Source organism: Coptis chinensis, chromosome 3 (assembly GCF_015680905.1).
Source record: "Coptis chinensis isolate HL-2020 chromosome 3, ASM1568090v1, whole genome shotgun sequence".
Taxonomy (NCBI): Eukaryota; Viridiplantae; Streptophyta; class Magnoliopsida; order Ranunculales; family Ranunculaceae; genus Coptis; species Coptis chinensis.
The window spans coordinates 4,496,931-4,519,464 of record NC_141458.1 but is presented as its reverse complement, the minus strand read 5'-3'; the positions used below and the strand labels follow the sequence as shown (position 1 = coordinate 4,519,464).

The window sequence follows — 22,534 nt, the reverse complement described above, 5'->3', positions numbered from 1 at the left end:
GATTTGTAATAGGGAATTAGTTTCTACAAATCACATATTTTTATAAAGATTTTTTTTTATTTGATCAAATATATAAGATTTTGGAACACTAAAAATATTTGATTAAGTAATAGGAAATTACCTTTTATAAATCACCTATTTTTTAACAATTTTGTTTTATCGATCAAATATGTGTTTATTTTTCCAAATATAAGAATTAGAAATACACTCAATTTCTTCAATAGATTCTATGTATGTGGGATTGTGTTTTAAAAGATTATCTTTCATATTAGAGTTTTATATAAGAAAAAAAAACTAACTCTCATATATATATATATATATATAGAAAATATATATATATTTATATATATATATATAGATAGTAGATATATTTTTTTTTTTCCGGTAATAATGTTTGGTTTTTCTTAATATCAATTTTCTCTTCTATTTTTTTTATAATTAGGCAAAGTGTTTTATAAAAGTTGGAGTCTCCATAAAAGACTATAATATATATCTAATAAACGGTTGACAGTTGAGAGACACAAAGTCAAATATATTCAGATTCTGTTCGTTAGTTACATACTTATTACATCAGCATCTATTGTTAAACACGTAAACGTGTACACCGTACCCAGATTCCTAGAATCCACTCATCACTGAGACGCCGTGCGCATTCATATATATATAATAATAAACCTTTTCCACAACAAAACCTTGTCTAAAAACTAAAAATGGAGAATTCGAAGATTTCAGTACTTAACTGCATCGATCTCTCCAGCCCAGACGTTAACAAGTCCGTTTTGCTTTTAAAACAGGTACTTACTACACTCAATATTTTACTTTTATTACTTTTTATATGGTAAGTTATACTTTGTATGTATTACAGGCGTGCTTGGATTCTGGATTTTTCTATGTAATAAACCATGGAATAAGTGAGGAGTTGATGGACAATGTTTTTGAGGAAAGCAAGAGTTTTTTTGACTTGTCATTAGATGAGAAAATGAAGCTTCTTAGGAATGAGAAACATCGAGGCTATACTCCTATTCTTGATGAACTTCTTGATCCTGAAAAACAAGTCAATGGTGATTATAAGGAGGGATATTATATAGGTGTTGAGGTACCTGAAGATGATGTTGATTCAGAAAAAACATTTTATGGACCAAATGTTTGGCCTTCTAAAGGTAATAGTTATTCACAGAATTCTTATAATGCATATGTATCATTCTGAGTCTCTTAACTGAATAATAGATTTTGATCTCTTGAAGATTTACTACCTAGATGGAGGGAGACTATGGAGAAATACCACAGTGAAGCCCTGTAAGTCTTTTTTTTTGGCTCTTACAATGTAGAGTTCTCATCTGTCTACTATAAGAAAATTTAGTTAACTTTTTCCGTCTAAACGGCAATTAGCTGCAATCGGACCAATTGCCTGAGATTCAATATCATAAGATTTTAAAAACCATTGGCTGAAGTCCTGCTTATAGTTTTGATATATGATGGAGGAGATATGACGTTTCAATTTTTTAATGCCTTTTCCAAGGTGCATATCACAATTGCATTTGTATCTTTTAAAGCATACAATTCAAACTTACGTTTCTAAAACGGCAATCTGCCTAATGGTTTTGCTTTTATTTTATAGCTTTTGTCCTGACCTTGATTATAGTGCCACGGCTCTATTTATGATTAAAACTGGTAGGAAAATTTACTATACATGCCGATGTTAAATATGACACTGAGTTGGAGGGATAACTACTTTGTGTATATGTTTATGTATTTACTCTGCTTATATACTTGAAAAATGTACACTAGTTCTTCAAAGTTCTTATAGAAGAGCTGATTGAATTTGGGATTAAGCTATGTATTTCAAAAAAAAAAATTATGTTATTTTTATGGGTCATGCGTTTGCATAATTCTACTAGATGAATTGACTGTGAAAGATCCTCTACTGCTCTAATGTCAATATGCATTAATTATGTCACTATGTCCTCATATATCCCATTGTTTTCTATCCATTCAGTAGGGTGGCAAAAGAAGTTGCTAGGATCATAGCTCTTGCACTTGACCTCGACGGTGATTTCTTTGATAAGCCAGAAATGCTAGGAGAACCTATTGCAACTTTGCGCCTACTACACTATGAAGGTGTAGCACAAATTACAGGTCATAAGATTTTACTGTAGAATTTTTTTCTCCGTATGCTAATATGATGTTTACTGTTATGGTTCTTCTTTCTTTCTTTCTTTAGGTAGAGTTTCTGATACCGAAAATGGAATTTATGGAGCTGGAGCACATTCTGACTATGGACTAATTACCCTGTTGGCAACAGATGATGTCTTGGGTCTTCAAGTATGATTAAAGGAATATAGAATATGCTAGTTTTTCACTGCATTTTCATTGGGTGGAACAGTACTGCAGCTTTGTGTATATTTTGCAGATTTGCAAGGATAAGGATGCTAACCCTCAAATATGGGAGTACGTAGCGCCACAAAAAGGGTGAGCCCTGTAAACAATTCTAAGACTCTTTGCAATTTGTGTGTATCTCATGTTACAAAACAAGTCAGACTCCATGTGTTTGAGTTGTATCCTTTGTAGTTGGTGTATAATTCATCTTTCCCTCATTAGATACCAAAGTTTTGTCTTCCAACCAAGTAGGTGATTGTTCATGCACTTCTAAATCTTGTTCTGTTTTGGTGTTTAGGGTAAAGAATATGATCATCATTAACTGTTCTCTTAATGATTGTTCAAGCACTTGTAAATAAGTAATCTATTATGTTAAAATTTACTGCTGCTATTCTCTTAATGATTGATTTATTCCTCTAGGGCATTTATAGTAAATCTCGGTGACATGTTGGAGCGTTGGAGCAATGGTACTTTCAGGTACAACTCTTAATTTGATAAGAAACATCAATAGTGTCCCTTTAGTGAATGAGAGTGCAACTTTATATTCTTTAAGTCATTCTAAGATGACTGCTTGCTGGAATTTAATTATTCTGGTAATAAAACAATTCAAACTACATAATTTATATATTTTTATGAGAAATATTGGTCATTTATTTCAGGATTAAGTTGTGGCGTAGCTTTATTTTGTCCAGATGTACAGAACTCTTTTTTGATCTTAATGTTTTTTATTTATATATTCAAAGAAAGAGAAAAAATTATCGTCTTACTCACCAAGCCATCACTGACCTAGCCAGCGATTTTCCAAATGGTCAAAGTTCCACATATACTGGTGTCCAGGAAAGGCATATGCGTTGTTGATGAGTTGGTCAAAAAGCGAATCAGCAATCTGAAATGTATTTGTTTCTCGCTGAATTTTGATAAAATAGATAAAGTTAGTAAAGTAAAGATTCCCTTATTGTTTTCGATACATTTATTTGAACACATCAGTTAATTGATTTCATCCAAATAAGGATAAATGGTTGATGTTCACCAATTTATTTTGATAGAACACTTTGGATCTGTTGACTGTCATTTGTTTGCCCATAAATCCACGAGACAAATTGCCAATTTATCTAGGTCACTTCAAGGCCATTTTCCGTAGCCGTAGGATACTGTTAAGGAGATCTCACTAGTATGTACAGTACCTGAATCATTGTGTAGTCCAATTTATATTCCAAAACAAATGTTGCTACTTGATTTTCTCTTGTATTTCATGAAAGGCTGCTTTGAATACTTAGCATCAGTTAATTAAAAGTTGACGGCTAAGGTCTCCATTTTCATTTTTCAGGTCTACGTTACATCGAGTGTTAGGAAATGGGCAAGAGCGGTATTCTGTAAGTAACATCACAATCTTTCACGAAGTTTGTAAATGTTAACATCCTAGAGTCTGAGGCCTTTAACATTTTGATGTCTAAGCAGGCTCATCTTAGATGTTATTGTGTCATCCATTTTTAACTACTTCATGAGGATAGTACTAGATACTTAATTTTTTTTGAAAATTGACCTATGGCATCTTTTCTCAAGTTCCCTACAGGCATCAGACGAACCATGTTTCATTCATTCATTTTTTTCTGCTAGTGTATGTATCTGTTCAAAATGAAGGGATCTCCTTTTGGTTCTTCAACTTTCTATTATCCTATGTTTGTGTCTGGCTAATTTGAGCTCTCACCTCTCTTTCTACTTCTCTCTTTTCTTATGCGTGTCTATCAGTGAAAATTGGATATTATGATTAGTTGTCTAATATTTTATTTTCTGGGGCAGATTGCATACTTTGTGGAGCCTAGCCATGAATGTCTTGTGGAGTGTTTGCCTTCATGCAAATCAGAAACGAATCCACCCAAGTAAGACTAACGAAAAAAAAAATCTGAAAGCTTTACTCTATTTACCATGTGTATCTGGTTAAACTAGACTTCAAATTAACAAATTAGAGGAATGAAAAACAGATTGCCACACCTTCTAAGGTCTGGGGATATAACGATACGTTGGGGACTATTTGAAGTCTATTTTCTAAGAAGGAAATTCTTTTAACTGCTGATCTTTAGTTTCAGACTATCATTTGGCTATAGCAGAGAAGCTACCTGAGAAATTTAGTTCCCAGTAAAAATGTTGCTTTAGGAGGCAGTAACTTCAGGCGTAATATCAGCATACTAATGTTATGGACAGTTCAGCACAGGGATTCTAGCCTTCGTTTTAAACGAACTTTTAGTTGATTGATCAACAACTTCCTCTGTGTCATAGAAAAACCAGCCCAGTTTTAGCTTTTGAATATTTACGAGTTGTTCAGATGGCCTTAAACGGATTTCCAGGATAATTTGAATGCTGAAAGGTTTAAGGAATGTAAATGGATTTGACCCTGACGTAGGTTCTAAGTTAGATACAATCTGGTTAGATAAAGGCTGGGTTTTATATTAATTTATAGTGTCCATAGGATTCCATTTGCAATTTTTCTATTAATCGCTTTTATAGTGTCCTTCTGGCGCAACTGCAATGGACTAAAAACGTTGATTCTCTGCTGCTTATACCAGGTTTCCTCCGGTGAGATGTGCAGCTTACTTAAGCCAACGGTACAAGGACACTCATACCGACCTGAGCTCATACCAGAAACAAAATTAGTATAAATGTAGTCTTTAATCTGTTTTAAATTTCGTGATAATCAAGCCATGATATTGCTGGCTAATACACTTCAATATTGTAAAATAATTTATCAATTTTTTATATATTATATTTTTTATGGTCGTAAATTAACTTAAGATATCAATTTAGTGAAATAGTCACTATTAGTTGCCCATGCCCATGTAAACCTATATGGATAAGATGTCTTGCTCGAGCATCTGTTTATGTGGCTATGAATGTTAACGAATGTTATTTTTTACTGTGAAAAGATGCATAAGCTTTTTGTTGTCAGGAGCGTTCTTAGTATCCATGCTAAAAGCCTAAAACAGAAGGTGAAGGTCCCATCTTGAATCCTTCAAATCCATCCTGTTACTAAAACATATCTTCACAAGTGTAAAATATAACAAATAACTGGATTGAAACTTAGTGTGATTTTGATTTTTTTTGCCGAGTCAATGTGGTCCTAATAGCAGCTGGTGTCCAATGTGATGATGCTGTGCACATCTAGTGGTCAGCTGGTACAAACTGCCACTAATACAGGTGCAGTTATGATAGCAAGGGGTAGAGGTGAGTACGGTGTGTACTGTGCAATATGTCTAGCCCGAAGTTGCTACACTACTGCTTCAGGGGAAAAAGAAGCAAGCTTGTTTCAGTTTGCCGTCCTTGGTAGCTGTTTAGGAAGTTTGGAGCAAGTCTTTCGAGAATTGTATTGGCCTTTCTTTCAAGAGAAATGCTCACCGGTTGATATCATTGTACCGTGAACTGGTAACGATCGCGAGTCACCCTATCTACAAGAAGGAATGATTGAAAGATCTAATCTAGATAATGAACAGATAGACGAATTGAAGAAAGAAAAAACTAATCACGTGTCCAGGATTAGTTTGCTAGTTAAATGGGCCATTGTAGACTTGTAGTGTTGCAGGTTCATGATTCAAAGATGAGAATCATGAGATCCACATGAAGGCAGCTTCACGATTCAAAGATGAGCATCATGAGATCCACATGGAAAGTAAATACCAAATGGTTATTTATCTTTCATGCTTTTCACATTACAAACAAATATAGCGTGACATAGAGTACGTAATGAGGTGAAGATGGACTAATGGATTCAATAAATGATTGTTCATCAGGATTTTGAGCACATATACTAAACCTGATAGTTCCTGTAAGTTACATAGTGAATTCTTGATAGATTGTGAGATTGTCATATAGTTTAGTTGACTGATTTTAGTATAGACATGAGATATTGAAGGAAACCAAATAAAACAGTACACAAAACCAGTATGCTTCTCTCCAGAGCATAAGTCTACTTGTAATTCTAACTCAAAACTACCATCCTATCAGTTCGATATCTATCACTTCGGTATCGTGCCTCTTCTAATCTCCAAATAGTGCCTCTTCTAATCTCTAAATAGCATTTGTCATTGTTGGGGCTTTGAGTTAGATTCATAAGGGTTAATAATTTCAATATGAATGCCAATTTTATGTTATAGCAATACTACTGTTCAAAGTTAACTTTTCAAGAAACGATTGTCTGCCAACCTTCAGTTTTCATGATATAACATAAAAGCTCTCGGAGCAATTTTTATTTGAGAGAACTCAACTAATGTAGAAACTCTGTCATGAGTGCATGAGGGCATACTATAGTCTGTCAATACTGAACTTTGTTCATTTTACGGCATTTGACTTTGATTTTTATATTTTGGCTGATAAATCTGGTATATTTGATAATAAGTACATTAGGTTTGTTTGTTTTTGTTGTTTGAGATCTAAGCTAGGGATCATTGGAGTTGGTCTTAGTAATTACTCCATCCTTTCCCTTCTAGAGTTATCGAGAGATGCTTGGCGTAATGTAGTTGTATACATTTTCTTTGATTTGCAAGTCTGTTTCATGGAAATGAGGGTTCACCTCGATTCCAGGTGTTCTCCTTCTTTCGTTGTATACATTTTCTTTGATTTGCAAGTCTGTTTCATGGAAATGAGGGTTCACCTCGATTCCAGGTGTTCTCCTTCTTTCGTGTGATCAGTTTACCATAAGCAACCCACTCAAAGAATTGCACTGGTGGAAAACCCTGTATAACAACAGTCACATTGTGCCCATTTCTGATTTCTCTGACCGAGTGACAGAGGTATGGTTTACTTCACGTTGGAATCTTGAACATGAGCGATATAGTTGTGGATAAATGCATGAGTTGGATCGTATCCTTACTCCTTAGAGATAGGATATGCATTCACGTATTTATTCAGGAATGGGACTTCATGCATATTTCACCTTCAAAAGATTCTTGCATAATATACATACCTGTTAGTTAAAGCTAACAGATGATGTGGCTGAATTTCCATGCACTTCATCATCATTGATGTCTGTAACCATCTCTCAACCAATCATACTGATGGTTGCGTGTTTTCTCAAGGTTATGGCCAAAAAGGTTTCCAGTATGTAGAGTTGTAGACCCACGGAATGTCAAAACTTTGCCGTCAAAAGCTTGTTACAAAGCTTCAGTACAAACTTCACCGTAGTAGCCTTGGTTACTCAGTAAGTTAGTAGAAGTGTAGAACAGCCTACAGCAATAAAATTTGGGTTGTGAACACAATCAGCCGACGATATCAGAAGATGAGTTAATGTATGATATTCACATAACATTGGGTTTTGAACACGATCAGCTATAACAACAATTGTCGTTCAAGTACCCTTATGTCTATTTGAGTAGCAGACGAATATTGTAATCCGTTTGGTCAAGTCGATCAACTCGCTGTCCATTTTAGTGTGATCTCGTGTCCGTGCTCCATTTTAAGAGGGTTTGAAACATATGTAGAAACTGTGCAAAATGTCAATTATGGCGCAACACCCTATTATTTGATGGACGATTATTACTGAATAAAACTGACAACTTTCATTTCTTCTGAATTATTAAGAGTACAACATCTTCAAGCTGTAATGAAAAATACAAACAGACTAGGGAAACATTTGTTGATTACGAACACATATAAACTAAACACTTCTAAAAACAAATGAATTAAAAAAGGAGATTAACTGCAAACATTACATAACAATCTTAAAGCTATATGGGCATCTGGGACCGTACAGAACTATAAAACTTCTTTAGCGGTAGCTACGGTAGTTAGGGCTGTACATGCAGCTCTCAGCGTACTTCACCAGGTTCTCTGGGCGAGGAAGGCGACTCGCCAAACCTACATTTGAAACAGGAAAATTAAGAACCTCATTACGAAATGGCTTAGATATTTAGTACTAGTTGATCAACTAGTATAAAAAACTCACCAAGTTCGTACACTTTAGCAGCAACATTAGCTGCAATGTGTGCAGATATCTTTCTGATATTAGAAAATGGTGGGTAAATCAACCCGTTAGCAAAATTTTCTTCGGTGACCTGTGCTGCCAAAGCCTCGGCTATTCAAGAAAACAAAGAAAGTAGTAATTAGTGAGTTTATCATGAGAATAATAACAAAGGAACGTGACAATGAATCTGAACTTTGGAGCAGTGTCATCTCCCAAATGCCTACCAACCAATATCATCCCTTGTCTAGTGGGTGGTGGACCTCAAACTTCCTAAAATCAGGTAAGAAAATACTTGGGTAGGGAAGTAATTTCAAGTGTTCCTAACAGCACAGCAGAAGAGTCATGCCCTATTAAAGTAGCATGCACAAATCACCGCAAGGGGCATAATTTGTGCCTATCTAGCATACTAACTCAACATGAACCTTGTAATGTATCGACTATAACTTTCAAAATGCTGTTAAAATGTGTCCAGAACCATATACAACACCCACTCCTATACGATATTGTATTCAGCATGTCATGCATATTCTCCAAGTCTGTGGGGTTAATGGTTGCAGATTTCTTTGATTTTTACTAATTTGAGTTATAGCACTTACAGGCAGCCAGTAGCATGTCATCGTGAACTCTGATTGCACCCGATATGATCAAACCAAGACCAAACCCAGGGAAAATGTAAGCATTGTTTCCCTGCAATTGACAAGCAAGAAGAGCAGTTGGAGTGGAGGAGCAGAGGTAAAAAGTACGGAAGACAGTCTTCCTGTCCCACAATAGGTAATAATGGTAAGATATAGAATTTTGTAAAAGCTGCCAAAGCAGACCTGGCCAGGTGTATAAACTTTTCCTTCATACTCGACGGGATCAAATGGACTCCCACTTGCAAAAATTGCACGACCCTGCATGACGATATTGCAACAAGGTCCGAATTTAATTCAGTTATATTAAGAATTTAAGCAGATTAGACAAAATGGAGAAGTTATCTTCTGTTACTGAAGAAGGAGAGAGAGAGAGAGAGCAGACCTTACTCCATGTGTAAGCTTCCTCAGCTGTACACTCAGATTGCGAGGTTGGGTTTGATAGAGCAAAAATTACAGGTTTCTGCATTTAATTGGTTTTACATCAGTATACTTGAATTTGAATTGTATGTATGCTGAGAGGTATACACAAGTCTGTGTACGTATTTTATGTATATTTTAACAGAGAGAAGTGAAGGAAACCTCATTAAAGGATGCCATGGCCTCAACCACCTCTTTTGTGAATGTTTGTCCAACTCCAGATGTTCCAATTAAGACTGTTGGCTTGATAACCTAGAGTAACATAAACAATGGATGTTTAAAAAACCTATTATTTGCTTGTAAGTTGTAACATTGCAAGAGAGAAAGAGAGACCAGACCTTAACAGCATCTAGAAGGTTCTTAACAGGTTCATGTTCATGAGCCCAGGGCTGTTTGAAGTGTTGCAGTGAATCCTTGCGGGAGCTAACAATCAACCCCTGATTGGAATTTGACAACATATATCTCTATCAATGTGAAAATAACAATAACATAGAAAAGGAAAGTGCAAAGAACTTATTTTCTCTATTCATGGTGAACGAATTGCTTGGATTTCAAGTACCTTTGAGTCCACAAGCCAGACCTTCTTGCGAGTTTCCTGTACTGGAGCTTTTGTCTGCATGAAGAACAAAGACACATCACTAGTGCTCACAGTATTTGTAACTGGGGACTAAGCTGAAGATAATGACAATATTAATAAGATGCATCAATATGCTTGTCATATGTTGATACCTGTTTTGACATCTCAAGAGCTATGAGTTCTGCTATACCAGTTCCAGCCTGCAAGCACGAAGAATAAAGTGAGGATAAATAATAAGAACTACACCATGGGGCCAAGGACAAAACCACTACTACCACTACAAATAGTCACCTCTCCAGCACCAAGAAATAAAAATGTGTGTTCAGCCAAGGTCCCACCAACTAACTTGAGTGATGACATAAGCCCTGAAAGGACCACGGATGCTGTCCCCTGCACCACCATATCAGAAAAGACAGATTAGATTGGGCTGCCAGAATAAGCTGATACTTCAGAGAGGTATGTCCCTTAACAATTACCTGTATATCATCATTGAAGACGAGATGACTAGTGCGATACTTTGAAAGAAGTTCGAAGGCGTTGTGGTTTGCAAAGTCTTCAAACTGAAAATTCAGTTCAAATATTATAAGTCATTAAAAACAACAAAACAATGCTGAAGCCTGGGACTTGTAAAGACAGAATAAGTGTGCTCGAGATCAAGTACTAATGGAACACCTGTATAAGAACTTTCTCCCCATAGTTCTGCTTCACGGCAGACATGAATTCATGCAGAAGCTCGGAATATTCCTAGAATCATCAAATACCAAACCCACGTCACAAAATATGCACACACAAAATCTTTAATCAATAGAAAAGGCAGGCTGATGAAATTGTTACCTGGCCAGTTGCCCTCTTCTGCCTTAACCCAATGTAAAACTCGTCATTCAACAATTTCTCATTGTTTGTCCCTACATCAATGGTTATGGGCAAGCACTGCAAATAAAAGACACCATCTAATCAACATGTGTATATATAAGAGGATGAAATATAGGTGGCATGTTATGGTGAGGATTTCCGCAAGTTAGGTTTCTTGAAAAAGTACGAAGGGAAGGGGGAAGGGTTTAATCAGCAAAAGGTAACAGCGAGAGCAACTTGCAAAGTGGCAATAAACATAACATAAGGAAGACACGGTTCTAAATCTTTTAGTCATACATCTATCTAACAAAATGGTAATTATCAGTCAAAGAAATGCTTACTGCTGATGGGCGAAGACCTCCCAGTGCAGTATACAGAGAAAGTTTTCCAACAGGTATTCCCATTCCCTGTAAAAGTTCCCGCATTTTCATCAGAAACCTGTTCTAAACAAATTGATCCGAACTACCATACAGTAACAATCGCTGTTTCTAATATCCACGGAGATGAATTCATTTTCGAGTCAATTTACCTGGCAACCAAGATCCCCAAGCCCCAAAATCCGCTCACCGTCAGTGACAACAATAACTTGGATACTCCTCTCAGGCCAGTTCTTTAATACTTCAAGAATCTTTCCCCTACAAAACCCTCATTTTCGTCAGCCTTAGCCCACCACAAGATATATATATACATATGCATTTCAGAATCCGGATATAGTGAAACAATAATGCATGGGAACAAGGCATACTTTTCCTTCAGACTGATGTAAAGACCCTGGGGGCGCCTGAAGATACTTCCATATTTCTGGCAAGCTTCACCAACAGTGGGAGTGTACACAACTGGGAGCAACTCCTCAACATTATCCATGAGAAGCTTGTAGAACAGCCTTTCATTCCTCTCCTGCAAATTATGAAAATATGTTTAAAAAACACCTAAGTTCAGTTGCCACAAAATAATCCTAACTCATGAACCCATATAAATAGCTGGTCTGAGTAGATGGGACACCTGCAGATCCATCATGGCTACATATCGTTGTAATGGGACTTGATACTCGCGGAGATTATGCATCATTTTCTTGACCTGATGTACAAGATTATATAAAGGGTTAGCAAGATTAACTGGGTTCCAGTAGAATTGTATATATATTAAAAAAAGGACTTCGTTCCAAAGGCATGTCACTGAATTAACCTGAAGATCTTGAGACACCGTAGTTGGTGGTAGAAGACCTCGCAAGTAGTGAGCATCTCTCTCCTTGCCAGTGAAAGCCAACCCTTTGTTGTGGTGTGGATCCCTCAATAATGAATATCCACTGCAGCACAAGAAAAACGATCAGATTCTTAACAACTGATTATGATAAACTTACTAGAGACAAACATTATGTGACCAGCGGTGGGAGTAAGATATAATAACAAATTAACAATTTAGACAATGACATCAACATTAAAAATTGGTATACACTTCCCTAGTCCATTGGCTTATCAGTTACATAAATACATATGATGAACGGTACATGGAGATTCTCAACCATTGTACTTATTGACTTCGAAATTGTGGTGAAAGCTTAATCATGAGAAATTATCAAAGTCGGAAAATTCTTAGCCTTTTCCATTTGTCCTTACAATTTAATACAACTTACAGGTGGATAAAAACAAAAAATTTACAAATTCTTGTCGTCTTTGTGTCTTATTCACAGTCAACTTTTCTTTTCAAGAAAATAACTTCTAGATTGTTCTTCTACTGAAGAAATGAAATGAAATTTCCAACCAAACCACGTTCCAGTATGCAAGAGACATAATTAAAAAGTAGGTAAACCATTGAAATCAGTCATTAAAAAAAATATTATAATATATTCTCACTTTTTCTTTCAGAGGGAGAAAATGAAAGAAAGAATCAAGTAATACAATCAGCTCAACCGAATTCATCAGATCCCACACGAAATCTCTAAAGTAAACCAAAACACACGCATCAAACAATTATAAAACTGCAAAACAAAAAACTGCAAAACAAAACCAAAGAATATACCAAAACATAGACATAATCAAAACAAAAAAAAAAAAAAAAAAACAGATCTTAAAATTCACCTAGCAACAGAAATAGTCCAAGGAGTAACAAACTGATCCTCAGTAGCGTGATCTTCACCGTAAAAGTCTTCGACACCACCTCCAACACATGATTTGGAATTAGATTCCATATCAAGAACAGAAGCACCATTACTAATTTCTTTCAAAGTACTCTCCATCTTCTTGTTTTCCACACCAACTCCTCCTCCTCTACCGTTACTACTCAAAGCAAATGTCACTGAAGAACAAGCCTTTCTCTGCGAATTACGACTAGAAATACCAGTACTAGAAGAAGAAGATTTATTCTGCTTTAAAAAAAAAAAAAAAAACACTTCTTTTTATACACAAAATATCAACACACTCTCTATTATTGCATAATAGTCAATATTCAAAATTATCTCTCCACATTCAACGTCAACTAATACTTCCATAGACTTTTTACTTTTAAAATACAGTATTTTTTTTTGGAATTGACAAAAGTGGTTCGTTTCAATTTCTTTAATCAAAAGATAAACTTTTTTAGAATTAAAATAAGAATATAATTACCAGGAAGCTGCTACGATTCAATGAGATCATGATGGCTGGCTGGCTGGCTATAGTGGGAATGAATGAATGACTGTAGAAGAAGAGAGAGAAAATAAAGAGAGAGAGAAGCTTCCTCTTTTTGGTTTCTCTCTCTCTCTTGTTTCTACATTTTGAGCATTGTCCTGGTTTTTATACATGGGTGTGTGAATTTGGAAAATGAGGTTTGCATGTTTGTTCATAAATTTCCGTGTTTATGCTGTTAGATTGTCCTAGAAACACGTGTTTAGTTATCTCGAGAATTATTCCGTGGTTTGGATTGTGGAATGTGGACTTTGTGATTACCGTCAACTTCAATTTCGTGACACGTCAGGTGGGTGTGTTGGATTATATCATAATCGAACGGAGATCACCACTTTGTCAACCGTTGGGTGTAACGGTTACACAAATGGAACTTAATTTTATGGTGCAAAATGCCAGAAACAATTTTTAAGATCAGTATTGAATATTACAATATCTGTTACTATTGGCAATTGTGACCATTATTAGCAACTAAATCATTGTGAGACAACAAATCCTGATCAGATTTGGTATGTGATAAACTATGTATGAGCTCATTAGTCATTATGTAGTCGTGATGGTAGTCTACGGAGATGCTAGTGTCTAGTAATTAACATCTTCAGCCTTAATCTGTTTACCATTCAAAACTTGTTTTCATCTTTGGAGCTAGCACTGAAAGAGAAATGGCGACAGCGATTGCCACCTATCTAACTAGTGTGTGCAACTTTTTAGTGGAACTTGTAAACTTGTAAGTGGGAAAAAGACAGACACGAATTTTGTCCAGTAAAGCAGCTTTTAAATGCTTCTCTTTAAAAGTGGCAGCTGCCCATCTTTTCTTTTCTCTGAGAGAACTATAGAAGCTCTGTGTGTGTCTCTGGCGATCCAAACTTGCTCCTTTGATGTATGTTTTCGGGAATTCAGGATTGGGGATAATCCAAACTTGCTCCTTTGATGTGTCATGTATGTTATCAGGAATTTAGGACTGAGGATAATCCAACTAATTTGGGACCATAACGATTAGGCTTTTAGCTGATGTTAATCAGTTGATGTGAAAAGATTATCGAACTATTTTTGCCATGAATTTTAGTGGTTGATAAGATAAATGCCCCCCCCCCCCGCCTCAACAATTGTCACGTTTTTTGTTTAGTATAGCCTATTAGGGCCTTGTTACCAATTAGGGATACCGAAATAATTCGAGAATTATTTGGTGATTTAAAAAAACGGTATAATAAAAAATTCACAGTACAACAATTATGCGGTATTTAATTTAGGATTTGACTTTCCAATAACCGGTTACTGGGATCAAATCCCAGCAACCGTTACAAGCCACCGTTGATTTAGATCCGAGATCCGTGTGTGTGTGCGCCGAGATCTGTGTGTGTGTCAAGATCCATAACCGAGACAATCCAATGACAACTTGTAATGGTTCCTAGGATTTGATCCCAGTAACTGGTTACTGTGTAGCCGGACTCTTTAATTAATACGTGTTTTAAACGTTTAGTTGTAAAAATTTGGAAGTAAAAAATTTGTAATATTATGTTAGTAGATATTAATAATAGTTGTCATTATTTACAACATAACAAATATATCTAAATAATTTAGCTACAAAAACATTGAAACCAATTGAATGGTCCACATAGGTATCTTCATTTATTTGTTTTTGGATTGAAATTAACGTTCAAATTTCAAAATACACACACACCATGACATGACAATTTAAATATTGCCCAAAAAATATAAAAACAATTTTTTTGGATTAATTTATCACTAAAAATGTAAGAGTGGGAGACTTAAAATACATAAAAAAAAATAACAAAAACGCAACCGAATTTTCATTCATTTTTTTTTTTGTCGGATTCGGCAAAATCCGTATTATTCCTTTCAAGGCAAAAAATCACAAATTATTGCGAATCTTTCAAACATTCGGAAATATTATACATTTTGCCCTTCAAAATTCGATTCGCGAATAATTCAACGAATTGCTAACAATGATTAGGGGTGTGATTATAGCCCATATTCCCTGGCAGCCTAGTACCTAATATGGATTATTGAGCACTAGTTACCCATCTCAATCCAAAATACGTGGGCTTGGGCTTACGTGAAAAAGCTTGTAGCATATATTGATATGTGATCTGAGTGTAGGGGTGTTAAAAGGGTTGGGTCGGGCTAGCCTCAACCCTCAAACCATAAAAGTCCTCGTGATTGAGGGACAAGCTTGTATTGAGAGCTTGGTCGAATAGGGTCATGACATGAAAACTCCAACCCTTAACCCACCCCTCGACTCTCATTTTTTAGGGGCAAATGAGGGTTGAGTCGGGCCCGATCAAATTATATTTTATTAGTTTATTTAATTTTTTTAGTGGTATTTTATTTATTTTTATCATATTTTGATTATGTATATCAATTTTAACTAAGTGTACAAAACTCATTCTTATGTCTTTAGAAAAAAAAAGAGAGAGACAATGGAAGAGATTATACTCTTAAAACATCTACATTTTTCATACTTAACTATGTTGTTAGGTTGGATTTGATTTTATGTACGATTTATATATTTATCCTTCATAATCAATTACAAAAAACGCATATATTATGTTCTAATCCATCCCCGATTGAAAACTGATTTAGTGAAAAAATTCATATAATTTAGATAATTAAAATATAATATAAAATAATTAAAAAAAAAAACATATAAGGGTCAAGTGAAGACTGATGAGGACTTAATGAGGGTCGGGCCCATGTTTCAAAACCTAGACCCTAACCCGCCCCTTATAGGCATGAGGGGTTGGACCGCCCCCTTTAGATTTGTGAGAGTTAATTTTGAGGGTTTGAACATACAATTTTGAAGGTCGGTCCGGACGGGTTGAGAGAATGAAGGCCAAATTATCACCGATCCGACACTGGTACCACGATTTTTGTCAAAAATCTCAAAACTTCTACAGAAACTGCCAAAAAGAAAGAAAAGACTGTTTGGAATTTCGTAAATTCCCAAATTCGGCACAACCAACTCTTTGTGCCTATGATATGTTTCTGGCCTTCTGCTACTAATTTAAAACCCATTTTACGCAAGGTCATCCATATCACCATATGGTCCAATATATACGTGGCTGCATTATTGACGAAACGGATTTCTATTTCCAAAAAAATCATTTATCTAACTGTTCATTGAGCTGTAAAAAGTTCACTGATTGACTGATGACCAATATTCAAATGAATTTAGCACTGTGATTCTTTTTGTTCGTTTTTAAATGCATCGTCTCTATTGTAAGTAATGTAGTAACAGGGAAGAATGTTACTGTGATGATTCTCTTGATGGACAATTGATGTGCAATCTTTGAACTATTAGTTGCGTACTTGCGTTTGTAGTAATATGTTTTATAATTTATATATAGAGAAAATGAAAATACAAATATGAACAGAGGACATAATGAAGAGTGGTTGCAAATTTGGAATGGAAAGTTTCAAATGTCTAAGCATATGAGATTGCTTGGATTACTCTAGCTGGTGCCTGGTAGTACCTCTTCAATATTATTTGAATGAGAGTTTGGAGGAGTTTGTTGTTAAAGAAAGTGTTTGGATGGTCGGCCATTTCTGACCATGTAGTCATTAGAAACTTCTTTTTAACACCAACTACGTTTGACATTTATTCCCCTTGAAGAACACAAATTTAATGACCATGAAAAAGCACCAAAGCTAAAAACACAAAACCACGATCGTCAATGGAAGCCTTCAGAAGTTCAGAAGTTGTATGCGGAAGCAAGTTATTTCTTCTTTGACCACAAGATGTTAATGCAGTGATGCCTGATAATTTGATATGCGAAGAAACGTCAATTCGTCAAATGCATAGTTTTTCCTTTGGCTTATTAATAAAGAATTCTGTCACTTGATATTCTTAGCGTGAAATTCATTAATTTGATCAAGATATATTGTGTGACACAATTTGTGTCGATACTCAATAGTCGCTAAATTATTACATCACATCACAATCCGACTTTCAATCCTGTCAAACTCCAAGTAATAGCATCAAGCGCAATCTGGCCCAATTGACCCATTTTCTGATGGGGACATGGTTACGCGGGGTCTTGTGTAATTAGCCGTTAGTGGTAGGAGAGAAATATGAGTATGAAAGTATGAATGGTCCAAATGACACCAAGTGCCAAATTTTCTGCTGTCTCTCACCTAACAGCAACTTGCTCTAAAGAATTTTATGCTGGCACGAGAATAAAGACTAGTAGGTCCAATACTTGGACCCAGATTAAAAAACCTAGCTTATTCAACTAAATTCTGATTATTTATCAAAAACATATAACTGTAGACCTGTAGTTTAAGTGTGTAACAAGATTTGACTGTCAACCCTTAATTACTATAAATGTCTATGATCATTGGATGATAGTGATTCATTGACCTCAAACATTTCCAGTTGAGGACTTCCTTTCATTTTCCTTTTTACTGGGTCAATGGGCCAGATTGACACTTTTATTGGATATTGAACGGTGAATTTTAGATAAATATACTGCTTGGGCCTGACTGGATCGTGGGCTTAGGCTATACTGGAAGCCCGAAATACAAATCTAAGTCAAAGTCTGGCGGGGTGTTCGTTTTAGGAAGATAAAATAGAACCTTCTAAATTCAGCTACTGCTCAGTTACATAAACCCCCTTCAACTATCCAAAACCCACAAACGGAGATGGGGAAGAAACAGGAATTGAAAGAGTGTCCCGAACTCGGTTACCACGAAGCAGTTGAGAAGAAGAAAAAGATGATGCATGATGAGAAAGGGGTAACCATTTCTGTTAGGAATATATAATTTAATTGTACTTACTCTTTACCAATTACCAAAATATATAAACTTTTTGTCTTGTATGTGTCTTATACTTTTTAGTTAAATCCGAGCCTAGTGTAGATACACTATGTCTTTAAGACATATTTTTTCCCTCACGGTGCTTGAAGGTTGATGGGAAACTGTCTCCCAAAATAGAATGAATTTTCTTTTATAGAAAGTTAGCACTTTAATTTTACAGAATCAGCGAATCACAACATAGTATTTGACTAAGAACAGGAGAGAAGAAAAATATCATAACTCTATTTGATTTGGTTTCTTTCTCTCCAAATTCATCTACTATTTATAGGTGAGTGGTGCATCTTCGAAACAACACAGTGACTCTTGAGAAAAAATAAGAAACTCTTTGAAAAGTCACATGTTTTGAAATGACACACCATTTCGGCATAAAACATTGTTTCGAACCAGTGCCTATTTCGGCAAGTCACACCTTTTCGGCATGATGCACTGTTTCGAACCAGTACACATTTCGAAAGTTTGCACCTTTTCGACATAATGCACTGTTTCGAACTAGTGCACATGTCACACCCTGAATTTCGACAGAATTCGGAAAAACAATATTTGTTCCCGACTCTTCAATCTACAAGGTGTGACACACTCTTAACTCCCAAAAACCCATAAACAGTTTAAATATGCGGATAATTAAAAACCAATAAAAATTTCTTACGAACAAAAGTAATTTTCATTACAAAAATTCACAAATAAGATTATATTACAAATCTATTTTCAATAACTCTTTATTTAAAATTACAAATGAAAATACACAAACATTGTCTCAACTGAAAATCTATTTCACCTTAAGGAAAAACCAAACATATCCTGAAATGCGACGCTAACGCAAACCACAAGCAGCAACCAACCTTCTTCAACATTAAACCTGTCAAGACTTATCAACTATGTTCATTTAATGAACACACCTGATAAGCAAACATGCAAATCGGTCAAGATTATAAAAATCTTTGGTGTGAGTAGCTCTAAAATACAACATATACTTATACATATACATACACAATCCATAAAACAGTTAGTTCCTCCACCGAGGCGCCTTAACTTCCAACAACTAATACGACATTCTTAACTATAATAAGTAAGGCAGGTAGTTCTTCCACTGAGGTGTCTTAATTTCCCACTAACAATACAACAAACCATACGTATAATAAAAAGGCATTTAGTTCCTCCACGAGGTGCCTTAGATTCTAACTAAACTAATAACCAACCAAGCATGTGGGTCATCTCTGCACAAGTAATTAGTTTGACCCACATTTCTACAAAACCATATGCAATCATCTATCTTAAGATATATCATTAACCAACATATTACCATAATTATACTAATTAAGGCTTTCTTTGCGTGTCTTTAAAATCACATCGTTTCTATGTCTTACCTAGTTTCCCTAGCTACCACAATCGCTTCCCAACGCCGAACATGTACATCCACATGCCTCCCCTCACATAATGAACCACTTTGTGCGTAACTACCCTGAGCGGGATGTCGCACACACCAGGTAACCCTCACACGAAAGTCATTATGTAAGTACTACCACTATTCGACATAAAATATTGCGCATCTCGTTCTAATTTTGCGAACGGAATAATCAAGCCACCATTCGGCTACGCCAGAAGGGCCATTCAAATTCACTGAAACGCCTGAAAAGCCAATCATATCACATACGCTCATCACAAGGACCAAATAACATGAGTTGTGGTAGCTAAGTTATAGGATTTTCGTTATGTAATTTATTCGAGTGTCATACATTTATATCTCAGAATAATTCTTATTCTATCTCATGTCAGTATACTTAATTGTACTGAAGCTCAACGTTTCTCGTTATAAAACAATCCACATTATTACGTGTCAATACTATTCATTGCATGATATTCAAGCATCTCTATTTCAAATCTCGAAACTTATTATTTCACGTGCCAATTATATATTGCACTATACCATATGAAATATCTCAAGCCTTCATAAATACTATATTAATTTAAGTAGCAACTCATAATAGTAATCAATCCGGTAATGTATTCGTTCAATATATTTATGTGAACTCAAGTCACCATCAAAGCCCAATACTAAAGTCCATGAATATAAGTCCATGTGTAGTTTAATTATCATAAAAACGTATATATCTAAGTCTTATAAGAATTCCTCTCTTGTTACGTGTTAATATTTACATGCTTTACACATTACTCACGTCAAATCTTAATTAGATAATGACAAACCAATTTATACAATTTCCGACAATATTTTATTACTACATTTGTCCATATTCTTAAATATGTGAAAAACTGGAAAAAGTCAACATTCCACAGTCAACGGTCAACGGTCAAAGTTAACCTGTAATTGTCAAAGTCAACTTGTCGTTTCCATGTTCAACAGGTTCAGGGTCATAGCCATGGTTCATGGCTAAGGGCAAAGGTGCATGGCTCATGGGATCATGACTAAGGAAATGGTTTGGACCCAACTAGCCAAACCCAAACCCAAACCTTAGAACCCGGCCCCAAAAGTCTAAACTGGTGTAGTGAATCAACCTAACCCACTTTAAAACATATGGACCAAGCCCAAAACAAAAATAGAAAAACCGGTCCAAAGAATACTAATGTGAGCCGGCCCAACAACAAAAATAAAACTTAAACTGGTCCAAAACTTTAATTGGTTCGGCCCACAAACCACTAAAATGAAACTGGCCCCAAAACAAACTAAACTAATCTTTACCCCAAAGCCCAACCAAGCAAAAGAAACTGGTCCGGCCCAAACAAAACAACTTAAACTAATGTGGACCGCCCGGTAACTAATTGGTTCGGCCCAAGGCCCAACCACAGCAATAGTCGTCTTCTTCATCCAGCAGCTCTCTCCTCCACCTCTTCCAGCCACCATCCACCACTCACCGGCACTCCAACCCAAACCGTACCAACTCAATTTTGCAACCCCATAAGAACCCAACATTTCGATACCCTCCAAATCGATTCCCCTCACCTCTACCAGCGCACCAACACAAAATTTGGCCACCACCATCTCGCCTCGTCATGCCATTTCACCCCAGCGGTTTGGTCCTAGAGAAAACCCCCACCACTTTAATACAGCCAAAACTTTACTACCTAACTTTGAAAATTCATCCCCCAACATCAGTCCGACCGCCATTAACATCGCCTTGAAGCTTTCAAACCACGCTCAAACTCCCCACTACCATCGTTCATCAATCCACCAACCCACAATACAAAATAGCAGTTCGAAAGTACAAAAATACAATAGCAACATCACCATAGTATCACAGTATTATCATTCCATCATTTACAGGACAAAGAAGGAGGTTTGGGGCTCGCACCTCCATTAATAACCACCTAAGAGTTTTGACAGTCCTATAATCTAACAAGTTTTAAACACTAACAAGATGAATAATGGTTGAAGAGAAAAGAGCAAAAAAATGAATGAAACATGGTACTACAGTAAAGTTATCTCTTTGTATATATGAGAAAAATGAAACTAAACTACTTACCTAATTAACAGCTCGACAAATCTCTCCTAGTCCGAATCGTCGCGCTCTAACGCTCTAGCCAACGAGCTTTTATCTCCACCTCCATTTTTTTATTTTATTTTATTTTTATCTCAAAAACCCTATTCTCTAGAAAAATATGAATATATACTTGGGGTGGAAACCTAAGCCCAATACAGACCCGGTCCCAGAAATCAAGCCCACATATCCCAAATTTAATCCAGTAAATTTTCAAATAAATAATTAAATTAATTAATTAATAAATAAATATGTATTTTAAATACGGGCGTTACACCACCATTTCCAAAAGTTTTTCTCACTTTATGTATTGTTTCAAGAGAAACCTATTTCATCTCAAGTGGGGTAACTTAGGGGACAAATGACTCATTCATATATCAATGGATTTGTACAAATCCATTTTTCTAACAGTCATAACCCAAATTTGAATATCCGTATTAAAGCTCTTGCAAAGGACATAAAGTTTACCACCAAGCTCCCTAACACTCTCTTGGTGGATGCATTTTTCCTAATTTGGTGCTATGTCTAGTTTTTTCAAGATACATTTTGTTTTAGTATAATGTTAAGTTTGTTGTCTTTACATACATATAGAATATCGAGTAGACCGTTACCAGTAAAAAGCAAAGAGAGATCTCCTCGCTCCCGTGATGCATTTTTAACCTCCAATACCACAACTTTGCCCTTTGTTTTATTTTTCTTTAGCAGTTTACCACTAGCTCTTAAAGGCTCACCTAGGCTTT

General features: G+C 35.7%; 2 protein-coding genes across 6 annotated transcripts; one reads left to right on the top strand and one right to left on the bottom strand.

Moving 5' to 3' along the window:
- The first annotated feature begins 481 nt into the window (after positions 1–481).
- LOC147507417 (2-oxoglutarate (2OG) and Fe(II)-dependent oxygenase superfamily protein) lies at positions 482–5,156 on the top strand. 4 transcript variants are annotated; one of them, XM_086600125.1, is made up of 10 exons: positions 482–794; positions 866–1,160; positions 1,245–1,296; positions 1,997–2,118; positions 2,222–2,322; positions 2,411–2,469; positions 2,797–2,853; positions 3,704–3,749; positions 4,177–4,256; positions 4,941–5,156. In XM_086600125.1, the coding sequence occupies exons 1-10, from the start codon at positions 711–713 to the stop codon at positions 5,026–5,028; spliced, it is 984 nt and encodes a 327-aa protein (XP_086456251.1). In that variant the 5' UTR covers positions 482–710; the 3' UTR covers positions 5,029–5,156. The 4 variants fall into 4 exon arrangements, with proteins under 4 accessions (XP_086456251.1, XP_086456249.1, XP_086456250.1 ...); XM_086600123.1 differs by having other exon boundaries at positions 557–794; positions 1,997–2,136; XM_086600124.1 differs by having other exon boundaries at positions 631–794; positions 2,000–2,136.
- A 2,740-nt stretch (positions 5,157–7,896) lies between these two features.
- Positions 7,897–13,594, bottom strand: LOC147507416 (NADP-dependent malic enzyme). 2 transcript variants are annotated; one of them, XM_086600122.1, is made up of 20 exons: positions 13,411–13,594; positions 12,886–13,169; positions 11,993–12,113; positions 11,810–11,884; positions 11,553–11,704; positions 11,337–11,442; positions 11,149–11,214; positions 10,790–10,885; positions 10,628–10,699; positions 10,432–10,515; positions 10,247–10,345; positions 10,108–10,155; positions 9,938–9,991; positions 9,717–9,815; positions 9,541–9,630; positions 9,344–9,421; positions 9,145–9,219; positions 8,923–9,013; positions 8,309–8,437; positions 7,897–8,220 (listed from the first exon to the last, which is right to left on the bottom strand). In XM_086600122.1, the coding sequence occupies exons 1-20, from the start codon at positions 13,438–13,440 to the stop codon at positions 8,132–8,134; spliced, it is 1,938 nt and encodes a 645-aa protein (XP_086456248.1). In that variant the 5' UTR covers positions 13,441–13,594; the 3' UTR covers positions 7,897–8,131. The 2 variants fall into 2 exon arrangements, with proteins under 2 accessions (XP_086456248.1, XP_086456247.1); XM_086600121.1 differs by having other exon boundaries at positions 12,886–13,172; positions 13,411–13,549.
- Positions 13,595–22,534: the final 8,940 nt, after the last annotated feature.

Coding starts and splice junctions, on each gene's coding strand:
- LOC147507416 (XM_086600121.1), bottom strand. CDS start 13,440: ATGATCTCATTGAATCGTAGCAGCTTCCTG. Junction 13,173..13,410: donor TGAATCGTAGCAGCTTCCTG/GTAATTATATTC, acceptor TTTTTTTTAAAG/CAGAATAAATCTTCTTCTTC. Junction 12,114..12,885: donor TGGACTATTTCTGTTGCTAG/GTGAATTTTAAG, acceptor CTTGTGCTGCAG/TGGATATTCATTATTGAGGG.
- LOC147507417 (XM_086600123.1), top strand. CDS start 711: ATGGAGAATTCGAAGATTTCAGTACTTAACTGCATCGATCTCTCCAGC. Junction 1,297..1,996: donor AAATACCACAGTGAAGCCCT/GTAAGTCTTTTT, acceptor CTATCCATTCAG/TAGGGTGGCAAAAGAAGTTG. Junction 2,854..3,703: donor TGGAGCAATGGTACTTTCAG/GTACAACTCTTA, acceptor TTCATTTTTCAG/GTCTACGTTACATCGAGTGT.